General features: G+C 42.8%; 1 protein-coding gene across 54 annotated transcripts in view; it reads left to right on the plus strand.

Moving 5' to 3' along the window:
* Cdkl3 (cyclin-dependent kinase-like 3) overlaps positions 1 to 16,500 on the plus strand; it is an 88,937-nt gene that overhangs the window by 3,323 nt on the left and 69,114 nt on the right. For 31 of the 54 annotated variants that reach the window (XR_003949370.1, XR_879551.2, XR_003949376.1 and 28 more), the window contains exons 1-4: positions 24 to 928; positions 6,967 to 7,161; positions 14,113 to 14,291; positions 15,566 to 15,678. Coding sequence is in view for 36 of the 54 variants with exons in the window: in XM_011248868.3 (XP_011247170.1) it covers positions 764 to 928; positions 6,967 to 7,161; positions 14,113 to 14,291; positions 15,566 to 15,678 (652 nt within the window). In the remaining 18 variants the exon portion in view is untranslated. Of the gene's footprint in view, positions 1 to 23; positions 929 to 6,966; positions 7,162 to 14,112; positions 14,292 to 15,565; positions 15,679 to 16,500 lie in introns of those variants that run through there. The other 23 variants (XR_003949379.1, XR_003949377.1, XM_006532770.2 and 20 more) reach the window with 10 other exon arrangements.

Consider the following 16,500-nt stretch of genomic DNA (forward strand, 5'->3'; position numbering starts at 1 on the left):
CCCTTGGGTCTATCTTCCGCTTCGTGTCACTTTCCCTTCCGGGTCAGGACCTCAGCAATTTCCAGTCTTGCGTACTGTGCTCGGAACGCGGCAGTGCCCCGCCCTCACCCCGTTGCCAGGGCGTCCGGCTGCCCCGAGCCGGCAAGGTCGGCCAGGAGAGGAGGTGTGGTGTCCCGGGCCGGCTGGGACTTGCACGCAGCCGGGCCGGCGGGACTACAGGATGGGCTGAGGCGGCGGTGGTTCTCAGGACGAGGTCGACAGCGCGGCGAGACGGGCCACTCGGGTTGGGGCTGCACAGACTGCGTGTTTGAGGAGAGGGCAGGACGTATGGGTGACTAGTGCTGAGGTGGGAGTCCCCACGCTTGGTGGACCGTGGCTCCTAACAAGGGACCCGCAGTGTTGTTAGCGGGACTTTTTAGTTTGGCTTCCATTGTTCCTGAAAGGGGACCTCAAATTGTAAATCCCGTATTCTAAAAGGATGCCTGAGTTAAACGCATATCAGACCTCTTTTATTTCTCAATCCCGGTCTACACAAAATGCTAGATTAATGAAGGACATCCTGCGTTCTGGTGAAAGTTGGAGCTTCTTAGACAATTTAAGAGTTCCCTCGAGCAGGCTCTGCTGTAGCCGGCACTCCTAGTTTTTGTTCTTATATCCGAAAGTAGGGGATTATCTCTAAGCATTATAGAGCTTGTATAATTGAAAGTGTGAACGTTTAACGTTTTCTTTCTTTATTTCTGTGAAGTAGAAGCCAGGCTTGAAAATGGAGATGTATGAAACCCTTGGAAAAGTGGGAGAGGGAAGTTATGGAACGGTCATGAAATGCAAACATAAGGACACTGGGCGAATAGTGGCCATTAAGATTTTCTATGAGAAACCAGAAAAATCTGTCAACAAAATTGCAACGAGAGAAATAAAGTTTCTAAAGGTTTGCTTCTTTTGCCTTTTATTATATATATTTTTTCTTGTTTTCCCATTGGGACCTATCTTGCTATGCAGCCCAGGCTGTCTTGAAATGCTTTATTTTTTTCCAGGGCTAAGATTTACAGGCCTACATTGAAACACCCATCTTCTTTTTCCTTGATTATTTAAGTCAAAAGAGAAATTGTTATGGGATAAAAATAAAATATATGAAAGAATGTTTCCATTAACAGATAAACTAAGACCTGTCATAGAGAAACCCTCATTGTCTACAATCTGTACTTTTTTATTGATATAAGATTGTGTGCTTGTGTATAACAATTATGCTAGTATTGTAAAATCATTCAAAACTATTCAAGTATAATACTTAGTAAGGATGTCTGCTTTGTACAAGGGATTGTGGAAAACGATGAGAGTAGGAAGAAGGAAAAAAAATTTTTTTTGCCAGGTATTGGGGTGCAAACCTTTAATTCCAGTACTGGAGAGTCAGAGACAGGTAGATCTCTGAGATTAAGGCCAGCTTGGTCTGCAGAGTGAGTTCTAGGACAGCCAAGGCTGTTAAACAAAGAAAACCTGTCTTGAAGAAAAAAAAAATGTTCCTTAGTGGCATAACTATGCAGGAGGGTATAGTAAAATAACCCTGAATAAGAGTGGTTCACGCTGAGCCAGAGAGATGGCTCTGTGGTTAAAAGCACTTCCTAGACTAGAGTCATTTCCTAGCACCCCACATCAGCAGGTTCACAACTGCCTGTAACTCCAGCTCCCAGGGATCCTGTACCTACTTCTGGTTTCCAGAGACACCTGCAGGCATGTGCATACAATCACATACCCACACAGGCTTTTTTGTTCATTTGTTGTTTATTTAATGGTTAATATTAAATCCCACCAATTCCCGTTTGATGGGGAAGGATTTTGTTTGTTTGGTTGGTTTGTTTTGTTTTGTTTTAAACAGAAAATAGGGTATGTACTTGTCCTTGAATGATGTACAGCAGTGGGATAGGATGGAGATACTTCCAGGTTAGGGGAACAGCAGTAAGGTCAGAAAGACTAAAACAGGACAGCAAGAATGGGAAGAAGAAGAGCAGATACTTGCTCTATGAGTTTCCTGTATAGAATTAGAAAGAAGTGTGATTAAAGTGTAGTAAATTGGAAACAGAAAGTGTTTTAGTCTAAGAAGTCAAAACTTGGTTTGGGGGCTTGCTAGTATCATGAGGCCGTTAAAGAGTCAGAGATGCCCTGAAGTCCAGAGAACACTGCAGTTGATGTGAGTTGGAAGAGAGGTTGAGAACTAGCTCAGTTGTGGAAATGTTGACTTGGAGGTGACAGGGATCTGTAACTGAAGGCTATTAAGCTTTTACAAGCAGCAACAGTATCGTATCGGGGAGCTCCAGGCACTGCAGGGGTGCTGGGTCTACCAGACCAAAGAGCTGAGGCAGTCAAAAGAACATGCACGTTCCTAGGAGAGTCCAGAGCTAGAGACTGAAACAAACCAAACAAAACCCGACTCTTTTCTATTTGCTTCTACACTCTCTCCTATGTTATCTGCAGTCTATCATTTTAACTTTGTATCTGTTTACACTGCTGAATTCTAAAAAATGGCCTCATGATACTAGCAGCATTCCTGAGTTAGGTTCTTACCAGACCCCCTTAGTTTTCAACCTAATACATTCTACAGACCACTGCTAATAAAATATAATTTTCTAGTCCCTGGAATGTAGGGACATTAGTTTCTTACCTTGAGACTGAAGTCTAGGTGTTTTATATGTGATGAAGATCATAGCTATTCCTGCCATCTTCATCTGGTACAAAAGAAGCATTTTCCTTTTTAATCTCTATTAGATAATATAAGTCAATTTGCTTCTAACTAGAACACTATACTAGCACCTGTAGACAGTCAGAACTGCTCTATTCTAGACTGTATGAAGGAAAGATTAAAAGCTAATAAAGGTAATTTTGTACTATGAGAGACATCAGTCCCTGCCTTATGAAATGAATCAGCACTGTCGGGTCATTTGTGCTCCTTAAGTGAGAAATAGAATTAGGAGATAATTAGTAGCCTAGAGGAGTCCATAGCTAGAGACTGGAACTAAGGGGAAGAAGCCTCCAAATACAAATTTTCTAGTCACTGGAATCTAGGGGCATTAAGGTTTCTTGCCTTGAGACCAGAGTCTAGGTAAACTGGGTATCCTGCCTCCACCTCTCTAGCAGTGAGATTACGTGCAGCACCATGCCTGCTATGTCTTAATTTTTAAAATACATTTATTGTGTGTGTTCATACACATCAACAGCACACAGGTAGAGGACAAAGGGTAGCTTGCTAAAATTGGAAGGCTCTCACGGACTGAACTCAGGGTGACGGGCTTGACAGCAAGTGCCTGTACCCCTTGAGCCACCCAGTTTTATGTGGTGCTAGGGATCGAACCCCATGCTTTGTGCATGCTAGATAGCACTCTACCAGCTGAGTAACAGTTCCAGCCCCTGCATAATAATGTTTATAAAAGTAACCATGAGGGGCTGGTGAGATGGCTCAGCGGGTAAAAGCACTGACTGCTCTTCCGAAGGTCCTGAGTTCAAATTCCAGCAACCACATGGTGGCTCACAACCACCCGGAATGAGTTCTGATGCCCTCTTCTGGTGCATCTCAAGACAGCTACAGTGCAACTAGTTATAATAATAAATAAATCTTTAAAAAAAAGAAAAAAGTAACCGAGAGTGACAGGAACCCTGAGATAAGCCTGAAAACATTTTATTGTTATAAATGCACACAAATAACTTGAGACAGGGTCTCACTATGTATCCCTGGATGTTTTGGAATTTGCTATGTAGACTAGGCTGCCCTCAAATGCACATATTTGCCATGTCTGACATATGCAAATTATTTTAAGACACTTTATTTCCTTTGTTGTTGTTTGTTTTATAAGAGAGAGTCTCACTATGTAGCCCTAGCTGCCTTGGAACTTCTTTTGTAGAACAGACTACTAATTTACAGAGAGAAATCTACCTGCCTCTGCCTCTTGAGTGCTGGGATTAAAGCCATGTGACACCATTAGCAAGACAATTTAAACTCCTCTGACTGACTGGCCTGGCTCAGCTGCTTCCCGTCTCTCCCTACCTTTCTTCCTTTAAAAGAGTTTTAAACTTAAAATAATTTCACTTTATGTGTGTGGGTGCTTTGCCTGCATGTATGTCTTTGTACCATGTTCATGAGTGCCCACGGAGGACAGAAGAGGACAGAAGATGTCTCATTCCCTGGAACTAGAGCTGCAGATGGCTGTGAGCCTGGTTTAGACCAGAGCCCTAGGGACTAGAGCATTGACTTAGAGTTAAGAGCATTTGTTGCTCTTTCACAACACACAGTGAGTTTAAGGCTAGTCTGCACCTGGATTTGATTCCTAGAACCCATAGATAGGGTGAAATCTGATTTTCTCTTCCGACTTCCCTGGGCATCAGACATGAACCTGGTGTATGGACATCCATGCAAGTAAAATAGTGGATTTCACACACAGAATAGCCAATAAATGTAAAAAAGCCAGAGTCCTCTGGAAGAGCAGCCAGTGCTCTTAGCTGCTGCTTCGTCTCTCCAGGCCCCTTCCTTTTCTTTACACAAAGTGTTACTGCATAGTCTAGACTAGCCTTAAACTCACTGTGTAGCCCAGGCTAGATCAAACTCTTCCTCATTCTGCCTCAGCTTCTGGAGTTCTGGGGTTCAGGCATGTGCCGCCACCACTACTATTCAATTTAACATAGTCTAGTGAGAGGTTTCTTACACTTGTTAATATTCTTAACCTAAAATGATTGTCCAAAGAACTCAATTTTAACTAAATTTTAGAATCTCATTAAACAACCAATAGAGCAGTGAGAATATTTATGGAAATGTTGTCTAGTAATAGCAAAAAAGATAATGAAGTACACTGTTTTAAAGATTTATCTAGTACATTTAAAATGAACGTTTCTGCTGTTTCTCTGTGTATCCCTGACTGTCCTGGAAACTCATTTTGTTGACCAGGCTTGCCTCAAACTCAGAGCTCCGCCTCACAATCTCTGGACTGGAGTGTTACCACCCCTGGCTCTCTACTGCCTCAGCTGTTTTGTCTTTAAAGACCAAGGGCTGGAGATATGGCTTGGGCGTTGTTTGTTTGTTTGTGTTTGTGTTTTTGTTTTGAGACAGGGTTTCTCTGTATAGCCCTGGCTGTCCTGGAACTCACTCTGTAGACCAGGCTGGCTCGAACTCAGATATCCGCCTGCCTCTGCCTCCCAAGTGCTGGAATTAAAGGCGTGCGCCACCACCGCCTTTATGCCTGGCTATGGCTTGCATGTTAGGAACACGTGTTCTTGCAGGAGACCTGGATGCTATTCCCAGCACCCAAATGGTAGCTCACAACCATTTGTAACTCCAGTTCCAAGGCTGGGCACCAGGAATGCACATGTGCACAGACATACATGCAGAGCAGACAGGAAGCCAGGAGACAATACTGAATTCCCCAGAGGCACCTAGTATGAGTGCTGGAAACTGATTTCAGGTCCCCTACAAGGGCAGCAAGTGTTCTTTATCACTGAACCATATCTCCAGCCCAGATTTTTTTGTTTTTAAAATTAATTTTTGATTGTATGAAATGAGGGTCTCGCTGTGTTGCCCAGGCTGGCGTCAGATTCATTTTCCTGTTTTAGCTTCCCAAGTAGCTGAAACAAAGGGTGTTTTTTGTTTAGTAGATTGTAGAATAGATAATGAATAAAAATACCATAAATACTTGTATATTTATGTCATTTCTATGTCATTTCACATATTTGCAGATATTTGAAACATTTTGATACTCTATTATCAAGTAGATTCATAAATGATGCCTAGAACTTATGGTTTATCCTCAGGATTTAAGACCAAAATTAGAGAATAAGTTGTGTAAAACTAAAGCACATCTTAACAATATTGAAGTCCATGCTTGGAGAGATGGTTCAGTGCTTAGAGCCCTTGTTCTTGCAGAAGTTCCAGGTTTGTTTCCCAGCACCCACATGGTGGTTCACAACCATCCTTAAATCCAGTTCCAGGAGAACTAGCATCACCCTCTTCTGATCTCTGGAGATGTCAGGCATATACATGGTATGCGTATACACCTGCAAACCAACACTCACACAAAAGAATGTGAAAGCCCATGCTCATGTGAGTACATGAGGGCCTTAGTGGCTAGGTCTAGCTCAGCTCAGCATGTGAGAAGATCCCATGTTCAATTTCCAGAAAACAAACAACTGTACATTAATGTGGTGGCTCATATTTGAAACTCCAGCACTCCAGAGGCTGAAACAGAAAGGTAGTGAATTCTGGGCTAGGTGGGATACATAGCAAGCCCTTGTCTCTAAAAATCAAAATAAAAACAACTACAAAAATAACCAACATAAAACAAGGTGCATTTTATTTTATTTATTAGTTTTTTGTTTTGTTTTGAGTTTATTTCTTTTTTCTTTTATTCCCTAGAGCTGAGGACTGAGCCCAGGGCCTTGGGCTTGCTAGGCAAGCACTCTACCACTGAGCCAAATCCCCAACTCCTTGTTTTGTTTTGTTTTGTTTTGTTTTCTTTTGTTTTGTTTTGTTTTGTTTTGTTTTGTTTTAGACAGTCTCACAGTGTAGCTCTGCCTACCCTGAAACTCCTATGTCCACCAGGTTGGCGCTGGATTCATGGAGATTGTCCTGCCTCTGCCTCTCAGGTGCTGGGATTAAAAGCCTATGCCACCGTGCCCAACTCAATAATTCCTTTTAAATGTCATGTGTTACGTACAAACCAAATTAGAGATGGCAGGACATTTCTTACCGAATTGTGGTACACTAGTTGTAAATTATTTTAATAAGCAACCAGATGGCAACATGTCTCACCTTTTTCTACAGAGAGCAAGAAATCACTTACAGTCATTTTTACACATTAAGAATGTGCCAAGCCAGTTGAGAGCTTCTGTTGAAAGAAAAGAAACTGAAACCACGTTTGTTTCATTTCAAAAGTATATAGGTGTTTGTTTGATTTACAACTTTATTTAAATTCTTGTTTCTTTTGTCAATAGCAATTTCGGCATGAAAACCTGGTCAATTTGATTGAAGTTTTTAGACAAAAGAAGAAAATTCATTTGGTATTTGAGTTTATTGACCACACGGTCTTAGATGAGCTGCAGCACTACTGTCACGGACTAGAGAGTAAGCGGCTGAGAAAGTACCTCTTCCAGATCCTTCGCGCCATTGAGTACCTGCATAATAATAATGTAAGTGCTTCAGAGTGAGCCCGCTGGGCCCGGGGTGACTCACAAGAGCCGCGGGGATAGTCCTATTTTTAAGAAGGCTGTTAGCATTTTTCTATGTATAATACTAATAGACATCCTAAAAAAACAAGGAGGGGTGGGGTATTGCCTCTCAGTTTATTTACAGAACATAAAAGCATTTTTTGAATACTTGGTAATTGCATTTATAAGTAGATTGAGTCTGGGGTGTGGTTAGTTTCACATGAGCTGTGACCAGAATACTGAGAGGATAACATAAAGGGAAGAATTATTTGTTTTGTCTCGTGAATTTAGAGGTTTTGGCCCATAATTCTCTTGGAGCATCATGGCTGCAGGAACACAGAGCCGTGTGCTTGTCTCACGGTGGACAAGGAACAGAAAGAGAAAGGGCCCCAGATAGGGTATATTCCCTCAAGGACATGCCCCACTTCCACCCGCCTAAAGTTTCCCGAGCCTCCTCTGACAGCAGCAGCAGTTTCCACTTCAGTACCCTCCAGTGAGCTTTTTTTAGAGGACACTTCATATTGAACCACTGGCAGAGACTGAAAGTAGTACCAATGATTTGGTTTAAAGGAATTGCCAGTAAACCAAGGACCATCTCTGAGAAAATACATGACAAGGTTGAAAGTCAGAGCTGTGTTTTCATGGAAGCATCCTTAAGTGAAGAGGGGCTTGGAGTCAGGAGGTGGCTATCAGGCCAGGGAATGGCGAACCGGTGCATGCCTTCAGGGGAAGAAGGCAGAGCAAAGTGACCATCACTCAACCTGAAAAAAGGCAAGGAGGAAAACTAACTTGTGATTCTTTGTACTGACTTCAGTGAGATTTAAGTATCAACGCAGCTCTGTAGATTTGGTTTTGCTTTGTAAGACGACCCTCTATCTACTTTTGGCTCTTCTGAAACCTCCTGTGTAGTTCAGGCTGGCCTTGAACTCACAGAGTTCCTCCTGCCTCTGCTTTCGAATATTAGGGTCAAAGTCATTGGCTCACCTTTAATTCCTGCACTTGGGAGGCAAAGCAGGCAGACGTCAGCCTGGTCTGTATAGCGAGTTTCAGGACCGCCAGCACTTCAGAGTGAGACCCTGTCTCAGAAAACCAAAGAATGTCATAATGAGACTCACTATTTTTACACTAGTACTATATGTAACAAAAAAGGACTAACAGACATGATGTAGAGGCTGTCTGTCCATCAAGCGCAGTGTAGGCGTCTTGGGAACATGCACACTGAGCTACTGAGTGCTCTGGTTCTTGATGTGCATTTGGTTTGTTTTGGTTTTATTTGGTTTGGTTTGGTTTGGTTTTTTGCCCCTAAGTTTTTATTGAAAACGGGACATTTAAAATAATGTGGCAATATAGAAATCAGAGTTTTCCGTCTCTCTCTGTTCCTGTCTCTCAGAGCAGATAGCCAGTGAGAGCTGCTGTGCTTGAGTGCTGAATGCTGCTTTGTAGTGTGGTACTGCGTACACTGGCTAGCGGGTGCTTACTTTATTTCTAGTTCTGGCTTTATGAACACTGCTGGCAACAGCTCTGTAGTTACTTTGGTGGTTGCTGCTGTTTTATTTCACACTAGAGCTGGGACCCAAGGTTTTGTGGTGTTCAGTGAGGGCTGTACCACTGAGGTGCATGCCCAACCCTGTGACCGTCACTTTTATTGTAGCTGTTGTAGTAATGGCATGGCATCTTTGTTGAGTAGGTGAAGTACACTGTCTTTATTCACAGATAACTTGTTCATTTACACAGAAAATTCTCACAGCATAAGTCTAATTGTAGGATAGAAGATGAACAGCCCTAAATCTATTGTTTTTCTATACATTAGCAACACATTATCAGAAATTAGAATCTTGAGCTGGAGAGATGACTCAGCAGTTAAGAGCACTGACTGCTCTTCCAGAGGTCCTGAGTTCAATTCCCAGCAATCCCATGGTGGCTCACAAACATCTGTAATGGGATCTGATGCCCTCTTCTGGTGTGTCTGAAGACAGCAACAGTGTACTCATACACAGAAAATAAAAATGGAAATGGAGAAGAGCCTGAGGAAAAGAAGGTCCAGCGACAGGCCCAATGTGGGACCCAGCTCAAGGGGAGGCTCCAAGACCTGACACACTATTGCAGAAGCTATAGAGCTTTCATAAAAATGGACCTATCATGTCTGCCCTCCCGACAACTCAACAAGCAGCTGAAAGAGTCAGATGCAGATATTTGCACCCAACCAATGGACAGAAGCTGCTGACCCTTGTGGTTGAATTCGGGGAAAGCTGAAAGAAGCTGAGGAGGGCAGCGACCCTGTAGGAGGACCAGCAGTCTCAACCTGGACCCCGAGATCTCTCAGATACTGGAACACCAACCAGGCAACATATACCAGCTGATATGAGGCCCCCAACACATATACAGCAGAGGACTGCTGGGTCTGGGTTTAGTCAGAAAAGATGCACCTAACCCTCAAGAGATTGGAGTCCCAGGGAGATAAAGGTCTGTTAGGGTGGGAAGGGTGGCAGGGACATCCTCTTGGACACAGTGGGGTGGAGAGGAGGTGTGGTATGTGGAAGAGTCAGAGGGTAGACCAGGAGGAGAATAAAATCTGGAGTTTAAAATAAAATAAATGAATGTATTAAAAAAAGAAACTAGAATCTTTATATACATTTATGGGCTTGTAATGCGGCTTAATTGGTAGAGTGCTTGCATGTAGCTCTGGGTTTGATCCCAGAACCACATAGAATTGAATGTGGTGGCCCACCCCTGCAATCCCACTTGGGAGGTAGAGGCAGGAGAATCAGAAACTCAGCATCAACCTTAGCCACATAGTGGGTGTAATACATGCCACTCTGCCTAAAGTAAAATAAAATGCCATTTATAACATCAAAATAGTCTATAACTTAAGAAAAACCTGACAAAGGTTTTTATAAGATCTATAAACTGAAAAGTAAATATTGCTGAGAGTATACTAATGCTACTAATAACTAATAATAAAATACTGTTTTTAATGGAGTGTCAATTGACAATGACAGGCCAAAGCTTCTAAAGTCCATGACCCACACTCGAAAGTCAGCTCCAGATAGACTAAGACTGACACAGGCAGCAGGTCCCTGACAGGTGGGACAGAGGCGTGGGCGGCTGCTTCCTTGTTTCTTTGTTTTGTGTGAGGTGAACCCAAAGTAAAAGCAAAATAAACAAGATGAGGCCAGGCTGGAAAGCTTCTGCATGGCCAAAGGGAGAATGGGTAGCATATTTCAGATAGGAGGAAATTCAAAAAAAAAAAAAAAAGAAACAGCTTTATAGAACGGGAGAAAAATGAAAACCAAGAAAGAACTCAAAAAATTCAACAGTAAGCAAACCATGTGGGTAAAATGAGCAAAGGAAATAGTATTTTTAAGAAGTAGACTATATATGTGAATGAAGGTTGACAGATATGTGAAAAAATGCTCAAAATCTGCCATCAAAGAAATTTAAATTAAAAACGAGTCACTGCTCAGATGACCACCTCAAAGCTAGGATTTAGACAGTAGAGGAAAGGAAACCTTTGCCAACTGCTGGTGGGAGTGGGAGTACCTGGATTTTATGGGCAGAAGTATGCAGGGTCCTCAGTGACAGAAAGCTGAGAAGGTGGGTATCAAAAGGAAACAAAATGAGTTTGGCTGAGAGAGCTTCAAGCTTACAGTCACTGCAGCAACCATTCACAGTGGCAAAGCACAGCGTTAATCTAAGTATCCAACCGCAGAACATACTGTGAAAAGAAAAATGCCGTGTATGTGCAATACTGAGGCTTGACAGAAGGCATGGTATCATCTGTGACAACGTGGACAAGTTGAGGATATTATGTCACCTGTAAAATCTAAAAAAAGGATGTGAGGGGAGAGAAATTTCTGTTAAAAGGTACCAAATTTCAGATTAGGAGTAAATTCAAAAGACTTTTTTTGTTTATTTTTTTTTTTCTTAATTCATTAATTCACCTATTTTTGGTTTTTTTGAAACAGGGTTTCTGTGTAGCCCTTGCTGTCCTGGAACTCACTCCATGGACCAGGCTGGCTTCAGACTCATAGTGATGAGTTCTGCCTCTGCATCCTGAGCTGGGGGATTAAAGCCGTGTATCTGTACAAGCTACTTTTCTCCTATTCGCCTGCAGAGACTTGTTCTCTCTGAGGCTTGCAGACTGAGTGTGCTAACATATACCTAGAAGGTCCTCAGCCTCTGAGACTTGTTCTCTCTGAGGCTTGCAGACTGAGTCTGCTAACATATACCTAGAATGTCCTCAGCCTCTGAGACTTGTTCTCTCTGAGGCTTGCAGACTGAGTGTGCTAACATATACCTAGAAGGTCCTCAGCCTCTGAGACTTGTTCTCTCTGAGGCTTGCAGACTGAGTGTGCTAACATATACCTAGAAGGTCCTCAGCCTCTGAGACTTGTTCTCTCTGAGGCTTGCAGACTGAGTGTGCTAACATATACCTAGAATGTCCTCAGCCTCTGAGACTTGTTCTCTCCGAGCTTGCAGACTGAGTGTGCTAACATATACCTAGAATGTCCTCAGCCTCTGAGACTTGTTCTCTCTGAGCTTGCAGACTGAGTGTGCTAACATATACCTAGAATGTCCTCAGCCTCTGAGACTTGTTCTCTCTGAGGCTTGCAGACTGAGTGTGCTAACATATACCTAGAAGGTCCTCAGCCTCTGAGACTTGTTCTCTCTGAGGCTTGCAGACTGAGTGTGCTAACATATACCTAGAAGGTCCTCAGCTTCTGAGACTTGCTGTTGCTCACCCTTTCAAGTTCTTTCTGAGCTCTGGCTGGTTCAACTCAGCTCTTCTGGCTCAAATTCCTCTCCAAGCTGACTGACTCGGTCTGGCTTCTTTCTCTGGCTCTGACTTTTTGCTCTGCTTGGCCTCATATTAACTTTGGTAATCTGTTCTAATCTTCTAGCTCCTTCTCATTCCCTAGCTTGTTCTGTCTCACCTGTGTCTAGCCTGTTCTCTGTCCAGTCCATCTCTGTGAAACTTCCCCGATAAAACTGCTTTCTCATCTCTCTTCAGAAGCCTCTTTATTCTCTGTTCTCCTGAGAGTTGGGCATATCCTGCTCTGTCAAAGCTTTCTCTGGTTCCTGACTTTGGCTGCCACTCAATTAGACAGCACTTTCAAACTTGGGTGCTTCCTCCAAGTGTGATCAAATATCCTGCAACATATACCACCAGCACCTGGCTCAAAAGATTATTTTTGCAGTGTTGTAACTACAGTTACTGACTATTGTGTTATTTAAAATTGCTAAGAGTACATTTTAAATCCTTTTTGTAAAAATGACAAGAGGTAAGAGAGTCATTCCTTGGTGGGCTTTTTGTTTTGCTTTTATTTTGGTGTGTGTGTGTGTGTGTGTGTGTGTGTGTGTGTGTGTGTGTGTGTGTGGCAGGATCTTTCTGTCTGGGTGTCTTGGAATTCACTATGGAGACCAGGCTGGCCTCAAACTCAGCCATTTTCCCATCTCAGCCTCCCAAGTGCTGAGATTAAAGCCATGTGCTACCGCACCCAGCCTTGCTATATTTTAATAAAAACATTTAATGTAATGTGTGCAGCTAATAATTATATATATAATTTTTGTCAATAAAATATTTTTTTAGCCAGCTGGTGATGGTATGCGCCTTTAATCTCAATACTCAGGAGGCAGAGAGATCTCTGTGAGTTCAAGGCCAGCCTTGTGTACATAGTGAGTTCCAGTACAGCCAGGGCTATACAGAGAAACCCTGTCTGAAACAAAACAAAAAACAAACAAAAAACCCACAAGTAATCAAACAAAAAACTTTCCTATTCTTTAAAAAAAATATCTTGGGCTGGAGAGATGACTCAGCAGTTAAGAGCACTGACTGCTCTTCCAGAGGTGCTGAGTTCAATTCCCAGCAACCACATGTGGCTTACAACCATCTCTAATAGGATCTGATGCCCTCTTCTGGTGTGTCTAGAGACAGCTACAATGTACTCATCATATATATAAAATAAATAAATAAGTATCTTTTCAAGAATAAAAAGTATATCTAAAAAGAAGAGGTGCTGAGACTGAGATGGAGCAGTTAGTAGGAGAGAAGAAATGCAGGAGTTTGTGGTTTCCAGAACCAAGTGATAAAATGTCATGGGGAGGGCTGTCGAGATGGCTCAGTGGGTAAGAGCACTGACTGCTCCTCTGAAGGTGCGGAGTTCAAATCCCAGCAACCACATGGTGGCTCACAACCACCCTCTTCCAGAGTGTCTGAAGACAGCTACAGTGTACTTACATATAATAAATCTTTAAAAAAAATGTCATGGGGAGAGACAGAGCCGGTGTGTGTGTGTGTGTGTGTGTGTGTAGGGGATGTGTGCCTGCTATCCTGTAAGACCAAGACTGTAAGAGTATCCTTGCCTATATATAGGGAGTTGAAAGCTAGACTGGACGACATGAGACCCTGTCTCAAAAAAACTAAGAGAAAACCAGAGTGGGTGGGGAAGAGGAGGGGGCATGACAAATGTAGGGAAGACAATCCTACGTTTAAGGGACAGAGAAAGGAGCCACTAGCAAAGAAGAGTGTGCAGTCTCAGGACTGCAGAATGGAGGATATGGTAATATCTCACACTAGGAAATCGGTAAGGAGAGGTTTGAGAGGTGTCCATTTGATGTGGGCAGTTTATGGGAAGCAGGGGACAATACAGTGTTCTCCCAGAGGGCTGGCTGTGGAGACAGTGGGTACCAACTGGGTCAGTAGGTCCATTTGATCTTAGAGTGTGATCTTAGATCTTTCAGTGTTACACTGAGTCTGTTCTGGCTTCATTTCATTTTGAAGTGATGGGTGGAAAATATAACTTTTTACCCGTGCTTAGGGAAATACCATTACTGTCAACTGTGAGTTAGATTTTTCTCTCAATAGTTTTTGATACTGTAGAAAATGAAAACCCATCTTAATATACCACATTTTATTTTGTTTTGTTTTTAAAGATTATCCATCGAGATATAAAGCCTGAGAATATTTTAGTCTCCCAGTCAGGAATTACGAAGCTGTGTGATTTTGGGTTTGCGAGGACACTAGCAGCTCCTGGAGACGTTTACACAGACTACGTGGCCACACGCTGGTACAGAGCTCCAGAGCTGGTGTTGAAAGACACCTCCTACGGAAAGTATGTATACTCTGAGAACCCGTCTGGCTTATCCCAAGTGTGTCATTCTCCCTCCACTGTTGACACTCTGCCCTCTGTGTCTGGCTCCGGTCAAAGAAAAGGGACACCTTTAAAGGTACCAGAAGCCCCTGTGGGCACCTGTGCTGCCACACCTGTGGTGCCAGCGGCTGCAGCTGCTGGAGGCGGATGCTCATTCATGTCTTACACCGGATCCATGCTTGCCTTACTCCCTGCTGTCACTCGGTGGTTGTTCTGCTCCTGTGTTCTACCAAGATTAAATGATCTTATATTTTGTTTATTTATGTGTGTGTGTGTGTGGGGGGGCTGCTCGAGGCGTGAGTGTGGAGGTTAAGAACAACTTGCAGAAATCAGTTCTTTCCAACTCTGTGTGTCCCTGAGATCCAACTCAGGTTGTCGGACTCAGTGGCAGGTGTCTTTACCTGCTGAGCCATCGTGTTGGCCTCTCCAAAGACTCTGGAATAATTTACTATAATTCTGTGTTGAAATAGCATCTGCTGGGGCTAGAGAGATGGCTCAGCAGTTAAGAGCATTGACTGCTCTTCCAGAGGTCCTAAGTTCAATTCTCAGCAACCATATGGTGGCTCACAACCATCTGTAATGGGATCCCTAATGTCCGCTTTTGATGTATCTGAAGACAGTGACAGTGAACTCACATATATAAAATAAATAAATATGTAATAAAAGAAGAAATATACCAAGTTTCCTGTTTGTTGGGGAAAGTGACACCTTCTTTATAAAGACTGAAAGTAACGATTTTTTAAAATTGTGCTGTTCTAGATTGCTCATAAAGAGTCATTCTCACAATGAACAACTACTCTACAGTGAAAATATGTAAATAATACCACTTAAACATTATCCCTTCTAGACCCCTGGTTTTGAGATTGTCTTACTGTTTAGCTGTGTCTGGCCTGGAAGTCAATATGTAGACCAAGCTGGCCTCAAAAAAACCTCAGAGAATACCTGTTTCTGTCTAGCTGGTGCTGGGATTAAAAGTGTGCACCATGCTCTCGGGGTTCCCGCTTTTGGGGAATAACACATATATTGGGTCATTTTCTTACACTTATACACTTTGATCATGTTCATCTGCCCTTAGTTTCCCCTCTTCCCCACTTTTGCTGGCAAACAACCTTATTCTTTAGCTTTGACCTTTCATAAAATGTTTTTAGACTACTTATCATACGTATTTGTGTTTGTCAGTGTGCCTGACAAAGTAATTTCCTCTGTGTTTTTGTTTATTTGCTTGTTTTTTCCAGGCCAGTGGACATCTGGGCTTTGGGCTGTATGATCATTGAAATGGCCACTGGCCATCCCTTCCTTCCTAGCAGTTCCGATTTGGATTTGCTCCACAAGATTGTTTTAAAAGTAGGTAGGTATTCCTGCAGTCCTCTGCCACATGTCTAAGCAGCCACTGCAGATGAGTTGTGCTTGATATCCATGCTCAGTGAATGAGCACGAAGGAAGGATCTTGTCTAGACAGGTGATGGCAGATGGATGCCCGTGCTGATGAAGGTGGTAGAAAGTTCTGTTTTGACGATAGTATTTTCTTTGCAGGAACTCAATGCCACGTTAATTGTTGATGCTAAGAAAAGTAGTACAGGGTATGTGCCACTGAGTTAAATCTGTAACTGCAGTACCACAGGCTTTCTAAAAGCTGCTGTCTTAGAGCTAAAAGTTGCCCTCTACTTATACTTCTATTCAAGGACTTTTTTTTCCCCTAAAAGAAACTTCAGTACATCTTTTATTAACAGATTCCAGTATCATGAACACAAAAAAATAATTTAGGAAGAGGGCTATCCCAGGAGTTTGTAATATTCCATACATAAGAGGCCCAGAGACACCAGAAAGCAATGCAGTATCCCCATTAGTTACTAAATGTCCTGAAATTCTACTTCCTTTTTAGTTTCCATTAATTATTCACTTTACATCCTGATTGCAGTCCTCCCCCACTCTTCTCCTTGGAGAAGGGGAAGCCCCCCCCCCCCCCAGGTACCACCCAACCCTGGGATATCAAGTCACAGCAGGACTAAGTGCATCCTCTCGCACTGAGGCTTAACCAGGCATTCCAGCTAGAGGAAGGGACTCCAATGGGGGTGGAGGACGGAGTCAGAGACAGCTCCTGTTCCAGTTGTTAGGGGACCCATGTGAAGACCAAGCTGCACATTTGCTATAAGCTACGCATAAAGACTTT

This window comes from Mus musculus, chromosome 11, assembly GCF_000001635.26.
Source record: "Mus musculus strain C57BL/6J chromosome 11, GRCm38.p6 C57BL/6J".
Taxonomy (NCBI): domain Eukaryota; kingdom Metazoa; phylum Chordata; class Mammalia; order Rodentia; family Muridae; genus Mus; species Mus musculus.